This window comes from Puma concolor, chromosome A3, assembly GCF_028749965.1.
Source record: "Puma concolor isolate L17-30 chromosome A3, mPumCon1.1.hap2, whole genome shotgun sequence".
In the NCBI taxonomy this organism is placed as follows: Eukaryota; Metazoa; Chordata; class Mammalia; order Carnivora; family Felidae; genus Puma; species Puma concolor.
This window is the reverse complement of record NC_141669.1, coordinates 68,441,850-68,460,539: the sequence shown is the minus strand read 5'-3', so window position 1 is coordinate 68,460,539 and position 18,690 is coordinate 68,441,850. Positions and strand designations below refer to the sequence as shown.

The window sequence follows — 18,690 nt, the reverse complement described above, 5'->3', positions numbered from 1 at the left end:
GGAATTTACCCAAGGGATACAGGAGTACTGATGCATAGGGGCACTTGTACCCCAATGTTCATAGCAGCACTCTCAACAATAGCCAAATTATGGAAAGAGCCTAAATGTCCATCAACTGATGAATGGATAAAGAAATTGTGGTTTATATACACAATGGAATACTACGTGGCAATGAGAAAAAATGAAATATGGCCTTTTGTAGCAACATGGATGGAACTGGAGAGTGTGATGCTAAGTGAAATAAGCCATACAGAGAAAGACAGATACCATATGGTTTCACTCTTATGTGGATCCTGAGAAACTTAACAGGAACCCATGGGCGAGGGGAAGGAAAAAAAAAAAAAAAAAGAGGTTAGAGTGGGAGAGAGCCAAAGCATAAGAGACTGTTGAGAACTGAGAACAAACTAAGGGTTGATGGGGGGTGGGAGGGAGGAGAGGGTGGGTGATGGGTATTGAGGAGGGCACCTTTTGGGATGAGCACTGGGTGTTGTATGGAAACCAATTTGACAATAAATTTCATATATAAATAAAAAATAAATAAATAAATAAAATAAAATGGTAAAGTGTCTGTCCAAGGAAATAAGCAGAAGATTTGTAATTCTACCAGTTCCTAAAGTTTGTGTTCAGGTTAACTTTACATTTATTTTACCGTTTCTGTGGCAACTCATTTGAGAGTACAACACAGAAAACCTGTTATTTTCACTGGTAATTTTTCCATTCCACCAAACTTTCAAATAACATCAAAAATGATTCTCAAAAGCAAGTCATAAAAGCCTACATAGCTACCTGCTCTCTCCAGTTCCCTTCACTCTTCAGAAGGAGGTTAATTATAATACTTGATAGCTGTCACTTTACTTCATTAGAGGAATAGGGTATGTGGGAATGTGCTTTAGTTTCTCTAAATAAAATCAATTTCAACCCCTCTTTATACATATAAGGCCTGTGCCAATGGATTCATGCTCTTTATCCAGAAAAGGGTACAATCTCTCTAACCTGTGATATCTGTATAGTGACCTTTTGTGATTCTTGTAATCTCTCAAGATGAAGGGAACAATGTTTCTGTTTAAAAATAAAATAAAAGGTTAAGGCTAGATGCTACTAGACTATATTTCACTAATTTTTAGAGGGAGTGAATAATCACTATGTACTTTCCCAAATGCTGGAGTTTATAATATTAAAGTGATTACAATTCAAAACACTTTTTTTTTTTTTTTTTTTAATCAAAAGGGCTCTAACAGAAGGAATAAGCTTTGGATGAGTTTTCTCATAACCTACTTTCTCTTAGAAAAAGCATGCTAAGTTGAAAAGAAAGCCATAGTATACCATGCAATGGTTCACAACTTGCGCTTTAGAGTCAGACAGATCTAAATTTGATTACCAGTTATGTCTCTTACTATCAGTTCAATATTATAGCCGCAGTTTTTCCAGCTATATAATAGTAATAATACCTACCACTCGGAAGGCTGTTATAAAAACTCAATGAGGTATTATAAAGAAAACAGTTATCTGGCCCAGAATTAAACACAAAAAGTATTAACTATAATTATTATTTCTTACTAGCCAAAACAAATTATATTTTCAATCTCCTTAAAAACTAAAATTTTGTGCTTATTTTGTTTTTACATTTACTCTACTGCCTCTTGAACAACTGTTAATTTATGATTTAGGAGACCACATCAAAATAGGAAATTCTTCCCCCAATTCACACCCTATTTATTAGGGCAGAAAGTTAAGGTTCTGGTCCCAGTTCTTGAGCTCTTATCCCAGTTTCAACCAATGACTGTATGAATTTTCCTCTATGGACCACAATTTCCTCACTCTTTATGATTATTTATGACATTAATAAAGTGCCAAATATGTAGCAGAGAAGCTTGAGGAAAGCCAAAAACCTTAGTTTCCAGTTACACTGGTTACTGAGATAGGGGACTTACATAAACCTAGCGGTTAAGGTTTCCTACCTCCTTGGCCTTACCTAATTATCAGAACAATATTCACTTTTAAACCAGAGAAATGTACAGCAAATGATATATTCAAGTTGAAAGTAGTGTGGAATGTCCATAGCCAGAGGTATTTTTAGCTTCACATGACAATTCTTGAACTAAAATTTAGCTTCAGAATTATCGTATTTGCTTTTTAATAAATGAACTGGGAAATTATAACACTGGCTTATTCTACACACCTCTGCCTTAACCTCCTTATAATTCAACCGTAATTGCCTATATATTTTCTTTCTTAAGAATGTACTTCCTGGGGCGCCTGGGTGGCGCAGTGGGTTAAGCGTCCGACTTCAGGCAGGTCACGATCTCGCGGTCCGGGAGTTCGAGCCCCGCGTCAGGCTCTGGGCTGATGGCTGAGAGCCTGGAGCCTGTTTCCGATTCTGTGTCTCCCTCTCTCTCTGCCCCTCCCCCGTTCATGCTCTGTCTCTCTCTGTCCCAAAAATAAACAAACGTTGAAAAAAAAAAATTAAAAAAAAAAAAAAAAAGAATGTACTTCCCTGGGGCACCTGAGTGGCTCAGTTGGTTCAGAGTCTGACTCTTGATTTTGGCTCAGGTCATAATCTTGAGGTTCATGGGATCGAGCCACATTGTCTGACTCTGCACTGACAGCATGGAGACTGCTTGGGATCCTCTCTCCCTCACTCTCTGCTCCATCCCCACTCATGCACATGCCCTCTCTCCAAATAAATAAACTTAAAAAAAAAAAAAGAAGAATGTACTTCACTTAACCTAAAAAACTCAGTTTTACCTGCTTTCTCTAAATCTAAACAAATACAACCATCAAACACTATTCATCTCACAGCTAATCTTTCAAAAATCTAATATTGCATAGTTTCATGAGTCAGTACTAATTTTTCACAGTCACTTCACACAAAATGAGGGCCAAGATAATACCATAAGAAAGGTATAAATACTTAAAGAAAGAAGTCTGCCTCATGGCTAGTACTAATAAGTTGTAATAATCCTGACCACATAAGTAAAAAGAACATGCATAATTCCTGAAAGTGATGATAAGCCTAATCAGTGTGAACTAAATATTTTTAAATGCTTCTAAGGAAAAATCATTGTAACACAGATACAACTTTTGGGAACACACTACCAAAGTCATTAATAAAATAAAATCAACCATTTATTCTCTCATTTCCAAATGAAAGTAAAAATAGTATTTTTAAAAGAGCAAATAGAATATTCCTCAAATACCATGTTAATAAATCACTACATCTAGATGCCTGGGTGGCTCAGTGGGTTAAGCATCTGAGTTTTGATTTCGGCTCAGGTCATGATCTCACAGTTGTGGGATCAAGCCCCAAGCTGGGCTCCACACTAGGCATGGAGCCTGCTTAGAATTCTCTCTCTGCTCCTCCCCCACTCATGCACTCTGACTCAAATAAGTAAATGATCACTACATTTACCTTATTAATAATTACTGCTTATTAACAAAATAACCATAAACTATTTTAAATTTCAACAGGGCCTCAAAGAAATTGCTCTCATCATTTTATTGTCATGTTAAATTCTGTAGCTAGAGATCATTCTCGAGCTGCAGATAATAACTTAAGTTTATAAATATAGCCACATGTGTCAAGAAACTTCCAGCAGAGTAAGAACATGTCATTTCCATGTGTTGAAGGGGGAACAGAGGATTTAGCTGTATCCTGGGGATAAGAGCACCAAATCAAACAGTCCTTTGTCAGATTAATTGAGAAACAAAAGCCACCAAGAACAAGCACCAAAAAGGGAAATAATCAAGTTTCTTCAGAAGCAGATTAATATGAAAAATGAAAATATTTAGGGATGCCTAGGTGGCTCAGTCAGTTGAGCATCTGACTCTTGATTTCAGCTCAGGTCATGATCTCACAGTTCATGAGATCCAGCCCCTCTGGGATCCGTGCTGATAGCTCAGAGAGCCTGCTTGGGGTTCTCTCTCTTCCTCTCTTTCTGCTCTTCCACCTTCCCCCTGCCTCCATGCGCTCTCTTTCTCTCTCAAATAAACTTTAAAAAAATACTAAAAAAAAGGAAATGTTTAATACTCTACGATCCCCTTAGAAAATGATCTATATGAAAGAAAAATAGATCTTAAAAAGTAAATGAGTTATCTAGGCCCAAACTGCTCATGATGCAAATATGTAAGCCTTTTAACACTGAACAACTCACAAAAATCAAACTGACGGTGACAAGACTAAACAAATTTACACCCATGTATCTACTCAAATATAAATTGTCTGTGCCCATTTGTAAAAGCTGATTTATGCATAATTCCTCCATACCTTGTTAGTAGTAACAGCCTTTATTAGTAACTTGCAAGATGCTATCCCAATTAAGTGTGGGGGACACTATTTTATAAAACTAGGCCCCTAAGGTTCAAATGCTTCTTTTGTAATATAATCATTAAGTGATTCTTACATTACTATTATCAATTTCAAACTACCGAATTCCTTTCCAATTTTGATTTATCAAGTAACAAAATCCTACAATTTGTTTCTCCAGCAGAAATGAGAAACAGAGAAGAATGAAAATGGTCTCTTGCCCCTGAAGCATAAAGGCAGAACAACAGAAGGAATAAAGGGAGAGTCGAAGAGAAGAGGAGGGAGAAAGATAAGGGAAAAGGGGAAGGGAAAGAAGAAAGCTGAATAATCCTTGCTCCAAAAAATAGAACCCGCTTTTAAAATCCTATTGACATGCGTGGCACCCTTAGCAGTAGTTTCAATAAAGAAAAACACATAAGGCACATGAGTTTAAGACCTGAAAGACAGTTAACAAATGAAGCAACCTTTCACTTTTGATTATAAAAATAGTATTCTAAAAATAGTATGAACACATGCAGTCAGCTGACAAAACTGTTTCAAAATGAGTCAGAATACAGCTAAGATGAAAATACTCAAAGCAAAAATACCAATTCCAAAAGCATGCCATATTAAAGGGTTTTCAGGGGTTTTCTGAAATAAAATGTTTGTGAAGTCATAACATTATCCCTGGACTATAAACACTTGCTATACTAGTACATTGAACAGAAGCTTAAGAAAAAAAACGGAATTTTAAAATGTTTTAAATGATTCCCTATTAGAAATCCAAAGGACATAGAACAGCTCTAAGAAGCAGAAACTAAAAAGTAGTGCTGTATAGCTCTCCAACTGGTTTCTCTAATATTTCTGCCTAAGAACTAAGACTACTAGATTTCTGATTTTAAGATTAAGGCAAGTGTGACGAACAAAGTCCAAGAACCAAAGAGGTTGATAATCCTTCAAAGGTGAGGTTTTAAACTATATAGGTATATAGGTATTCCTTTCAAAAGGTGGTAAATATCTGATGGTAACAGTAAAAAGATTATAGAAAGTTGGAGAAAGTGAATAAAGAATTATAGTCCTGAAAAGTGTTTTAAGTACAATTCCTTCTACTTTTCTTACAGAGACATTAGGTTTCTAATTTTGTCCTACAGTTGCCTCTCACCAAGCAAAATCCCCCTCAAAAGTGGTTCTAGATCCTTAGTATTCTTGTGATCCCTTTAAATTGGAACAACACATTACCATTTTTAAAAAGTGTCTGCATCACAGAGCTACACTTCACAACGTTGTACTCCAGGGGTGCCTGGGTGACTCAGTCGGTTGAGTGTCTGACTTCAGCTTGGGTCATGATCTCACAGTCCGTGGGCTCGAGGTCCTCATCGGGCTCTGTGCTGACAGCTCAGAGCCTGGAGCCTGCTTCAGATTCTGTGTCTCCCTCTCTCTGCCCATCTCCTACTCCCGCTATGTCTCTCTCTTTCAAAAATAAAAAAACATCGGGAAAAAAAAAAAAAAAAGAAAGCACAATATGTACTCCATTCAATGGCACACACAGCCCCTGGGTGTGAGCAATCCAAACCACAGAACAAATATGGTTCATCTTCCAGGGGCATCAATTTTAGTCAAGATATAGATTGGAGGAATTTTTACTTATGAAAATACTACTTTTTAAAAATGATTCTAATTTTATGTAATCTCTACACCCAACATGGGGTTCAGACTCACAACCCCGAGACCAAGAGTCACATGTTCTACTGACTGAGCCAGCCAGGTGCCCCTGAAAACATTTATAAGCCTAATACCAATATCAATGTTTAAAATAACATGTGAAATTTCCAAGAAATTTCTCACACTAGACCACTTTAAGAGACACCTCAAAGCCTCAAGGAAAGAGGAGGTATTAAGTGGACAGTTTGAAAAGTACTGGTCCAGGAAAAAAAATACTGGTTTGGAAACAAAAAACGGGATTTTTTTTTTTTTTTTTAGTTTATTTATTTATTTATGAGAGAGAGTGAGCCAGAGAGAGCAGGGGAGGGATAGAGAGAGAGGGCAGAGAGACTCCTAAGCAGGCTAAGCGCTGTCAGCACAGAACCCGATGTGGGACTTCATCTCACAAACCCTGAAATCATGACCTGAGTCGAGATCAAGCATTGGACACTTAACCAACTGAGCCACCCAGTTAAAAAAAGTAAACTGTAAAGTAAAAAGTAAACTGTTTTTAACCATTAATTATTTTTTGTAAAGTTTTAACAGACACTGAATCTTCTAGGAATATAATAAACATATAAACTGAAGTAAGTATTTTGATTTCTTGAAAACTTTACCTAGGGTTATTCATTACTCCCCGCCCTCTCCCCCCCAAAATCACACTATCATAGCAATTCCAACTGCAAAACTCGATCTGCCAATGCTATACGCATGAAGAGTGAAATATGCAACTAAGATTGAAGACTATTTTAACAGTTTAGAACCAACTGTCATTACATTGGCAATTAGCAGATATAAAACATGGCATCACAGAATTTCATTAGTAATTTTGCTGTTAAAAAGCTTCATATTATCTCTCAAAAAGAAATAAACACTTTAAATGCTTATGTTATTGTCATCCTTTTTGGTATGGCACATAAAGCAATTTATGTTGCAAAAATTATATACTGACATTATTTATTAATTTACTTTAGCACTGCTTGTTAGTTTTCAATCTTACTGATACTGTCACTGGAAGCCCACTGCACAAATTCTCTATGGCTTATCAATATTTCTTTTCCCAATTCATCCTTTGCCTCTGTTTCTTTCAAATGTAATAATGTTCAAGAATAATGTTTTGTGATACCAAATAACTACACTATTCCATATCATTACATAAAGAATTATTGTGACACTATATAATAAGGCCAGCTTATCTGTAAGAATATCATACTTTCTTTTTCTCCAGCTTAGTACTCTGAAATTAAAGCTACTTCTCTCTTGTCATATTTAAGTAAGTCCTATTTGTTATTCTTTATCCTAGTGCTAGTTTTTACTTTAATGTCCATTCATAATGCTGCTCTTTTATTCTCTTGTACTTCTTATACAAAATGTTTTGATGTTCTTGCTTTTAAATTCAAACTTACTCATTATAAGTAGGTGCAAAATCTCAATACTATATTGTGTCTTTTCGCATAATATTGCATGCATATTCAAAACACATATTGTTTTATAATAAACTACCTTCCCATTATGGGAATCATTTTATGGCTAACAAATTATTTATATTGATTTTTGTCACTGAGTACAGATAAAGAGTATAGGTAAGTCATATTACTTATGAATTTCATTTTAGAATAGTTAACTACAGAATACAAAAGTGGATGCTGCCTGCTTTAAACCAAGCAAAGATTTCAACAAATACATGATGTTTCTTCAAAAGACCAAGAACGCTCATGGTGAAACTTCTTTTTTTAAGTTTATTTATTTATTTTGAGAGAGAGTGCACGCAAACAGAGGAGGGCAGAAAGAGGAAGAAAGAGCGAGTCCCAAGCAGGCTCCACATTATCAGCACAGAGCACGATGCAGGGCTTGAACTCACAAACCGTGAGGTCGTGACCTGAGCCAAAACCAAGAGTTGGGTGCTTAAACGACTGAGCCACCCATACAGCCCTCATGGTGAAACTTTTAAGGAAGAAAGTTTCCACGAGAGCAAAGATGATGGGAAGATTCAGGAAAAGACATGGTAATAATAAGTACAGTATCAAGATGCAGGGGAGGAACTATAAGCACTGACTGACACTAAGTGTGATAAGTTTTGACAAAACTTCCAGGAAAGCAAGCCATAGATAAGTATTAGCGACCACACAAGACTTAAAAGGAAGAAGCTGTCTTTGAAAAGGTTCACCTCAGGGCAGGAAGTACTTACTGCAGGAAGGACTTACTGAAGAATTTTTTTTTTTTAATGTTTATTTATTTTTGTGAGAAAGAGCACAAGCAGGGGAGAGGCAGAGAGAGAGAAAGAGGGAGACACAATCTGAAGCAAGCTCCAGGCTCCAAGCTGTCAGCACAGAGCTGGATGCAGGGCTTGAATCCCCAAAACCATGACATTATGACATGAGCCAAAGTTGGATGCTTAACTGAGTCACCCAGGAGCCAGAAGAAAGAATTACTGAAGAAATAAATAGCCTTCTCTCCTCTATCATTTACCAAAGATTTTTCTGAGGCAGCCGAACAATCAGCCTGAAAATTTTCAAAAAGATAACTGATTTTGAACATCATTTAAAGTTCCCTGAAATTGCTGATTCTAGTGAAAGCCTAAATGGCCTCATATTTTAAGAAGACCCAGTCAATCTAGTCCGTGCCATATTTCCTCCAGCAGAAATACTCAAAAGGAACCTTTGTTACAAAGCTTTTATGCTAAATTTTGGGTTTTCATAATAAATATTTATAAAAATATATTTGAATGATGTACCACTTAGTTTCATGGTGAATTCTGTTCATTTTATGGTTGAAATGGGTTTCCTTGTTTTAACCCATGAAATCTTTAGGAAAGAAATGATTTCTTACCACTCTGTTTGTGACCACTGTCCAAAAACCAATTAGGGCCTAAGTTCAGGATCACCTATAGTCATTTTTCAAAACTTCTTTTCATTTACATCATTTCGCTATTTAATTATGACCTGAAAATCTTTTAAAATCTACCATCTGTGGTCATTTTTCAGAAAATTCTATGTAAGGGTGTAACAAAGACTGCTGAGTGGTGAAGCTGAGTGGTGGATTAAATGAACTGAAAGGGGGAGACTATAAGAAGTCATGAAATAATGAAAACATGCCTAGAATTGAGAGAGAAACAACAGAAACAAATCTTTAAAGACTTAATTTATAAAAAAGAAAGAGGAAAATAATACAAGTGTATAAAATGGTGTTCTTCCGGAAATGAGTACATATGTGTATGACAAACAGTAGAGAAAAAATAAATTGAAGAAACTGTAGAAATTTTCCTAAAAAATAAACCTCAATCACAAATAGTTTGAGTACTTTAAGCCAAACATGCTAAGACTGAGAAAAGAGCTAGATCAAATCTAAAATCACTATTAATTAACCAAAAAGGACAGATCATCATATTGTACTCCATAAATTCAGAATAAAATACAGAACACACCAAAATTAGAGATCTGGAAGAGCTAGGAGGCATGTACAAGAAGGCAGAATTAGTCAGAGGTTCATAATCCTCGTATGTCTAAATCAAGAAGTCGTGCATCCGAATAGCTTACATTCACGAACAGTCACTGAAACTAATGGTTCTCTAATTGTGATGTGGGTGTCTCCTGGAATATGCCAACCTCCTCTTCTCAAGGCATTTGTTTTATTTGCAGTATTAAAATACATGTGGATATATAATAAAGAATACCAAATGTGTATTACTTTCAATGACAAAATTCAAGATTTCAAACAAAAATCTGTTTTCTTTGCTCAGCATGGTAATATTAGTGATCAGATATCCTGGTGGGAAATTCATAACTGCAACTTCAGATATAGTTTAAAGAAGGCAATAAATTGTTTTAGGAGTTAAGTTTCACAGTAATGAGCACATTGAAATGTGTATTTGCTTATCTCAAATAACCCAATTATTTATCAATTATGACCAAATCCTAAAAGGCCCAAGTGCTCCCAAAGAAGTACTTGAAGGAAATACTTACTTAGGAAACCAATTTAATCCCAGGTGCTCTGTCTTGGAATATAATATTCTTTCCACCATGTCATAAAGTGGTCTCCAAGGTAACTCCAAATCATCTCTTGAAAGAAGTTCCTTTTTCCTAATTAAAAAAAAAAAAAGTAAACATATATGCATATATTCATGTGCAGTTGTTTGTATATTACCGCTACCACACAAGGACGACAGTTGTTAAATGTTGCTGTCATCCTGGTGGGCCTTGCTTTTCCCCATCCATGGCAACTCATTGGTAGAACGCAGCAGTAGGAAGAACAATGCACCAGATTCTTATTGCTGCTCACATCTCAAAGAGCACCAGGTAAAAAGGGTCATTTACATTTGTGCCCCCATTATTGCCAATGAATTTCTTATTTTTCCATGTCATTGATGGAGTACTTAATGTTTCCAGCATTGTTCTGGGTTTCCAGGAATAAGAAAAGAATAAGTGATCCATGTCTTCTCAAGGATCTTACAACATATATCAGAGAACTAGTTTAAACAAACATCAGGTAACATATAGTTCAGTGTCTGCTACAAAACAGAAGGCTTCATCGAGGAGATGGAATTTTAATTAATTAACACATATAGCTTAAACTTATGATAGAGTTTTCTGCAATCTTTTTGTTAACTGGAAATTTGGGACTTGGGTCTTCTTACCAAAGAACACTTAGCTCTCATTCCCTAAAACCTTGAAGAAACAAACCAAAAAATGTTAGCAGAAACCATAGGAAATTTACTTACTTTAACAAGTTGATCAAGAGACGGGCAAATCCCTGCATCATGCTGATTTCCAGTTTTGGAATTGATACCAGCTCATACAATAACTTGATAAAAAGAACATGATCTTCTTTGCTAAATTTTCTCCCATAAAGTCGAATATATCTGCAAAAAAAAAAAAAAAAAATCAATACAGCCTTCAAAAATAAGTATGGTGACACATCCATATTCACAGTAGCATTTTTCATAATAGTCAAAGTGTAGAAACAATGTAAATGTCCACTGATGGATGAATAAATAAGGATAATGTAGAATACACACGCGTACACACACAATGGATTATAAAGCCTTTTAAAAAGAGATTTCTGTCATATGCTACAACATGGAGGAACCTTGAGGACATTATGCTAAGTAAAATTAGCCAATCATAAAAGACAAACGCTGCATGATTCCACATATATGCAGTATCTAAAACAATGAAACTCACTGAAACAAACAGAATGGTAGTTGCCAGGAACAAGTGGAGGTGGGGCACACAGGGAAATGGAGTTATTCAGTGGGTACAGGAGACATGATGAACAAGTTCTGGAGATCCGTTGTACAACAACGTACATATAGTTAATGATACTGAACTATATACTTAAAAACTGTTAAGAGGATAAAATTATCTCTTTTTGCCACAATAAAGAAAATATGTGGGGCGCCTGGGTGGCTCAGCCAGTTAAACGTTCGACTTTGGCTCAGTTCATGATCTCATAGTTTGTGGGTTCAAGCCCTGTGTTGGGCTCTGTGCTGACAGTGCAGACCTGTTTGGGATTCTCTCTTTCCCTCTCTATGCCCCTCCTTGACTCAGGCTTTCTCTCGCTCTCAAAATAAATTAAAAAAAAAAAAAAAAAAATATATATATATATATATATATATATATATATAGTGATACCTTAATTTCAAATGTCCTTGATGTTAAGCATTTTATACTTACTGTTATGTAGGAAGAATTATTCTGTATTTAATTAAGAGACTACCCAATAATAATTAACAAAAGACTTATAATGATAACTGAATTCTAAATCAACATTCAATGACCAATTAAAAACACTGCTGTCTTATTGTTGTTTGTTCTTAACTGGCCTGTGATTATAAGTAACCTTGAAAGGAGTTTCTCTGTCCCCTTCCCTTTATTAAGCAAGGGCACATTCAAGAGAATCATCAGTTTATAACTCCTTAAAGTATTTAAAAACAGCATATCGCAATATAAAAAATAGAACAAGAGAGTACAGATAATAGAAGTTTACTGTTTAACCACAGAATCTTTGAAGAATACATATAGTTTGCTTAGAATCCTGTAACAATACAGCAAGTTACATAACTTACACTATGTGTTCCTGAGTTAACTCATAATTATAATAAAATTAAGTTACTACCCAAAATAATACAGTATTTTACCTCAAAGTTACACATTTTCAGTACTTTTAACTTTAGGGAACCAAGGCCATCAAAAGCATCAACTACAAGCAAATTTAAGGAAAAAGCATCCCCAAAAGGAAGGATGACTACAGAATATTTTAGGGATGCCTAAGTAACAAAAACTTAAGTAATCAAAAACTTACTTAGAACAAATGACTGGACACTTAAAAATCATAAAATCCTTTGAGGAAGACCACTTTACAGACAAATATATAAATGAACAGAAAACATGACATTAATACTCCTTATATGATCTCTAGCACTTCTCTGATAGCTAAGATCAAATTGAACTTACACTTAACTTCTAAAATTAGGATATCTAGGGAAGGAAAAATAAGATAAAAACAGGGAGGAAAACCATAATAGACTCTTAAATACAGAAAACTAGGGTTGCTGGAGGGAAGGGGAGTGGGTTGATGGCCTAAATGGATGATAGGTACTAAGGAGGGAACTTGTTGGGATGAGCACTGAGTGTTATATGTAAGTGATGAATCACTAAATTCTATTCCTGAAATCATTATTATGCTTTATGTCAACTAACTTGGATTTAAATAAAATTTAATATATAAAATAAAATAAAATAAAATAAAATAAAATAAAATAAAATAAAATAAAATAAAATATCTAACTGCTTTTCTCTCCCAGAAATTCCTCAAAATTCTTGGTCCACTAAAAACACACTTTTTCATTTTCTCAGACTATTGTGTATTTATTTATTCATTCAGCTCTTTTCTGTTGTTTCAAGGTATAATCCCATGATTTCACCTTAGTACTCTGTTGATCAGATAGTATGGGATGCAGAGCAATGAGACCTGAGATACTGTTTTGCCTCTACCAGTAATTACTGTGCAAGTTTCTTAACCACACTGGACTGGTAAACAGATTAGTAAAGGCAATATCTAAAAACCCTAAGCCTGGGGCTACCTGAGATACTTCAAAGCTGAATAAACATGATATAACCTCCTGCAGCCTCCCTCAATGTCACTTTAAATTTTGGAGTGAAAGGTAGAATCAATTAAATGCTACTTTCAAATGAAAGCTATATTCCTAAATATATTCCTAAAGCAGCACACACAGAAGAGTTCAAAGACGTCCCTTGCTTTCAATGGCTACTTCAGGCCTGGCCAGGACGCTAGATACCCCTGAGGTCCTGCATTCACTCTCCTCTTAGGCTAGGATACTTCTGTGGAAAAATTGGGAAATACTGCCCTAAGTCACTGAAAGAAGTTAGCTACAGCCCACTGCATTTACCACAGTAGAAAGACAACTATGTGCTTATTAACATTAGGAACGTAAAATTCAGAGCCCCAAATTCAATATGCTGAAAAGAGACAAACAGGGGGATTCCTAGAGGAGGTAGAACTGCTGACAAAATGAGAGATGTTAGGGGGATTACTCAGAAAGAAACCTTTTATTTTCCCTGTCAACCAGGAAATAGTTCTTGTCAGCCAGAAAATGGTTCTTGTCTCAGCATTTTCCAAAATGCAGTCCAAGAAAATTTCTTCTGAAGAACACAAGAAGTACTACATGAAAATTAATAACTGGTATTCATTAAAATTGAGAAATTCTATTCACAATAAAACACTATTAAAAGTGAAAAGCCCAATGAAATATTTGGAATACATACATCTGACAAAGTATTCATATCCAAATTACATAAGAACTCCTTCAAATCAGAAAGAAAAAGACACAACCCAATAAAAAAGGCAGAAGACTCGGGTAGGCGCTTCTCAGAAGACAACATCCAGACGACTAATAAGCAAATGTAAAGGTACTCAACACCCTTACTCCTCAGTAAAAGCAAATTAAAACCACAGTAAGGTACCACTACACCCACCAGACTGGCTAAAATTAAAAAGCCTAATAATATCTGGTTTGGGTGAGAATGTGGAACAACCGGACCTTTCATATGTTACTGGTGGGTGTATAAAATGGTACAGCCACCCCCAAAAAATTGCCTGACATTACTTAGTTTTCTTACACATTAGATTCTTTAAAATATATACTCCTGATTTCCATCTTAAGTCTAGTCCATTAAATATACAGGAGTGTGAAATGCAATAAAACTGTAAGAAAAAAAGAAAAAAAAAAAGGAAAGGAAATTTAGTTGGTTTTTCTGTGTATTTATGTTCAAAAATCCTACTTTAGACCATATTAAGAGATGGTCTATTCTTTTTCCAATTAATTTTCACATTAAATTTTAGAACTAAAAATTACTATTAGATGTCTCAAAATAGTTGAAAACCTTGGTAACAGTCAAGATTGATCTTTTGAACAGAATATTTTTTAAACTATCCAGAATATACAGATGACAAGTCATTATGTTCCACCCTCTCACAGTGGGGGGGGGGGGGGGACAGTTAAAGATAATACAAAAGTACTTCAATTTTTTTTTTTTTTTTTTTTAGAGAGAATGTGTAAGCAGGGGGGAGGGGTGGGGGGAGAGAAAGAATCTTAAGCAGGCTCCATGCTCAGCGCAGAGCCTGACACAGGGCTCAATCCCAGGACCCTGGGATTGTGACCTAAGCCGAAATCAAGAGTCTCAACAGACTCAGCTACTCAACAAGTAGCTCAACAGACTAAGCTACTCAGGTACCCCACAAACACATTTTTTAACTGCTTCCTCCTCACAATCTTAAGTGTATTAATCAAATGCTTTAATTTTTAATCTTGAGTAAAGAAAGACAGCAGCATACCAGGAAGAGTAATTAATAAGATGTTCAATACTATCAAAGTTTTTTTCTACTATACATCCTGAAGATAGTATAAATATAAAATTATACATTATTGAAATGAACTAAGATTCAGAGGTTGCTAGGCGCTAAAAATACTCATTTTCAATACAAGTTTTGTCATTCACTAGTTATTTTTCTTCAAGGCAATCACTGGGTTTCTAAGATTCTAACTACATCTACCTATCAAGTGAAATTAACATCATTTCAGAGCAACATTAAGACTATTTGTAATTATAGGGACATCTGGGTGGCTCAGTTGGTTAAGCGGTCGACATCAGCTCAGGTCATGATCTCACAGCTCATGAGTTTGAGCCCTGCATCAGGCTCTGTGCTGACAGCTCAGAGCCTGGAGCCTGCATTGGATTCTGTGTCTCCCTCTCTCTCTGTCCCTCCCCAACTTGTGCTCTGTTTCTCTCTCTCTCAAAAATAAATAAACGTTAAAAAAAATTTTTTTTAAAAGACTATTTGTAATTATAAAACACGTGAGACATTCAGCAATAACATTTAACCTTAAATAAATGCTTTATTTCAGGAAGTCCTCCTCAAAAGGCAAAAAATGGAATTTTAACTTTAAAATTTAAAGGCCAGAGTTTAACTATGTTCATTTAGAACACTTAAAAGTATTTATGGATGACTTTTTAAAAATCCTACATCTAGCAATATATCCTAAGTAAAAATCCAGAATATCATAGTCAAAATACCAAAGTTTTTCTATGTACACCTGCAATAATCTTCCTGGAAAAAAACCCCCAAAACTGGAAATCCAACATAAGAGAACAGTTTGTTAAATTTAGTGGATGTGAAATGAAATGTCATATAAAAAAAGCAGGATACAAAATACATATGAATACAACTAAATAAAAACATATAATCATACGTTAAGATGAAAAGATAAACACTATAACATGTTACCTCTGAGTGGTACAACTGAGTGGTTTTCATGTTCTTCTATATACCTTTGTTTATTCAAACTTTATAAAATAAAAAGGCATTATTTTTATAATTAACATGTCAAAACATTTCATATCAAATTTCTGTTATAAAATACAATGTTTAAAATCAGGCAATCAATATTTCTGCATTTCTACATTTCTCTTAATAAAAACAGCCCTCTTATCAAAGACTTAATATTAAAGTCCTACTGAAAATTTTTTTTAATGTTTGTTTATTTTTGAGAGAGACAAAGTATGAGCTGGGGAGGGGCAGAGGGAGAGGGAGACAAAGAATCAGAAGCAGGCTCCAGGCTCTGAGCTGTCAGCATAGATGCGGGACTGGAACTCAAATGGTGCAATCATGACCTGAGGCGAAGTCGGATGCCTAACCCAGGTGCCCCTTAAAGCCTTATCTAAAAGAGAACAGGAGTCAAATTGTACAGTTCTCAATAGCCAAAAAATGACACCAGAGAGCATGAATCAGGATAATTAACTACCATGAATGTTTAAATATAATGATACTAAAAATATAAATACAAACAAAAGAAAACTCAGAGCGTTTGAAGAATGCTAGGGAACAAAATCATTATCTTAAAAGCTGGTAAATGAAGAGAACCAATGTCACATTTATCCTGGTTCCTATAGGATTTGCACCGCAGGGTAAACTATAGCTCAGGAGGAAAAGTTCTTTTGAGAAATTCAGCTAATAAGCATTTTGCATTCTTTAAAGAATGTAGGATGGTTACTAACATCACAAAAAGAAAACCAGGGATTATGCATCTCCTGAAAAAAGTATACAATACACCTACTACCTAGTCTTGAGGAGGAAAATAAAACTTTAAGGGCTGAAGAGCAGCAACAAAATCAATGACTGGATGTCTTTAACATTTCAATCAGACTTTGAATGTAATTAAAATCATGTAATTAATAAAGCTGACTTTTAAAGACAAATAAAAATTGTGAGATTACAGAAACTGTGCCCTCTTTTCCCTCTCTGTGGAACACTTATAGAACTGGTCATAAACTAGGCCACAAAGAAAAACTCACTTAATTCTAATATGGACATTATTCTGGCCAAATAGTCTGATTATAATAAAATATAAATTAGAAAATACTAGCTAAGTGTTTGAAACCAAATTACTTAAAAACACGCAGTCTTAAAGGTTAATATCAGACTTGAGGCATGCTGCCCTCTCTAAGAGGCGCTTCCTTTAAAAGCAAAAAGTTTTTTTTTTCCTTTTTGCAAAAAACCACCTTTAAAAGTCTAAAACATTTAAAACCAGACAGATTCAGGGCAATAATGACTATTCTTACTATTATTATTTAGCATTATTCTGAATGTAGAGATTAAAAAAGTAACCTAGGAAACACAAATAGGGGCAACTGTTTCAGGAACAGAAGAGAATATTGTCAATACTAGGATTTTCCCCAAGACATCCAAAACTAGCAACAAAAAACTACTTTTACACTACATAAGAAAATCCACAGAATATGTCTTTTGAAATCAGTAGCCTTCCTGTATGGCACCCAGATTAAAAATAATGATGAATGAAGGAAAACTGTTCCATTCTCATAATATCAACAAAAAGATTCATTAGAAATTTCTCTAAAAGAAATGTGCAAGAAGTACATTCTAAAACAATAAAACTGTACTAAAATGTAAAATATCTGAATAAATGGTGACACATAAGAATTTTCTAAACTATGTCTTAATACCCGACAGCTAGGACTAACTGACAAGTATTTTAAAGCAAATAAAATAACCATGACCAATGAAATACCTGAAACATTCTTCCCTCTAACCAGAAAACAAAATAATACAAAAAAACCCAACCTCCCTCCCCACTTTACTATCTTCTGTTCCTAAGACAGCATCAAATTGAAAAAAAATAAAATAAAAAAGGCAAAATTTGCAGAGAACACTAGAGGATCAGGAATTTATTACTCTGACTTTATTCCAGGACTAAGTCTTTCATCATTACGTATAATATTAAAAATGCAGATATAGCTTCTCATTGGTAGGAACAGTGAGTGAACAGAAAAAATAAAGAGTTTTCTCAGAAATCCACCTCTCCTTCTCTTTTCACTCAACTACCCATGTATTCAAAAAGCATTTCTAGGGGCGCCTGGGTGGCACAGTTGGTTAAGCGTCCGACTTCAGCCAGGTCACGATCTCGCGGTCCGTGAGTTCGAGCCCTGCATCAGGCTCTGGGCTGATGGCTCAGAGCCTGGAGCCTGTTTCCGATTCTGTGTCTCCCTCTCTCTCTGCCCCTCCCCCGTTCATGCTCTCTCTCTGTCCCAAAAATAAATAAAAAAAAAGTTGGAAAAAAAAAATTAAAAAAAAAAAAAAAAGCATTTCTAGAGCAAAAGACATATACAGGACAAGAATATGATTCATATACTTTGTTCCTTTACACTATGAACTCACAATCAGATGTGAGGAAACACATACTGGAAAACTATACAGAAGGGGGGGGGGATAAATGAAGTAGTATTAGAGTTTTGTGATTTTTTTTTTTTTAAGCCAATGTTTCATCACATGTAAGTGACCACGGATGTGAATCTTCAAAGATTAGAAAGCTGTCATCACTGTAAATAAGCAACCCAAGGTCAAGAAAATCTGAGCATTTGGGGAAAGAGGCAGGAAGAGGCACAGGAGATGGCTCTAGGGAGAGGAACAGAGCCAAGAACAGCATACTGTGGCAAAAAGACACAACCAAGAGAATGTTCCTTATTCTCCCATTTCACTTCCAGAGAGGTCAAGCTGGGGATCTAGAAAAGGGATACACTATCAGAAACAAACAACAATAAAGGATATCAATTCCAAGTGTCTGCTGATAAGGAAGAAAGGCAAATTAGGTGTTATCTAAAGTAGAGAATACC

General features: G+C 35.2%; 1 protein-coding gene across 2 annotated transcripts in view; it reads right to left on the bottom strand.

Moving 5' to 3' along the window:
* PSME4 (proteasome activator subunit 4) overlaps positions 1-18,690 on the bottom strand; it is a 103,734-nt gene that overhangs the window by 72,961 nt on the left and 12,083 nt on the right. For both annotated transcript variants that reach the window (XM_086701107.1, XM_086701108.1), the window contains exons 2-3: positions 10,701-10,841; positions 9,946-10,062 (exon numbers count right to left, since the gene is read on the bottom strand). In XM_086701107.1, the coding sequence (XP_086557233.1) occupies positions 9,946-10,062; positions 10,701-10,841 (258 nt within the window). The remainder of the gene's footprint in view (positions 1-9,945; positions 10,063-10,700; positions 10,842-18,690) is intronic.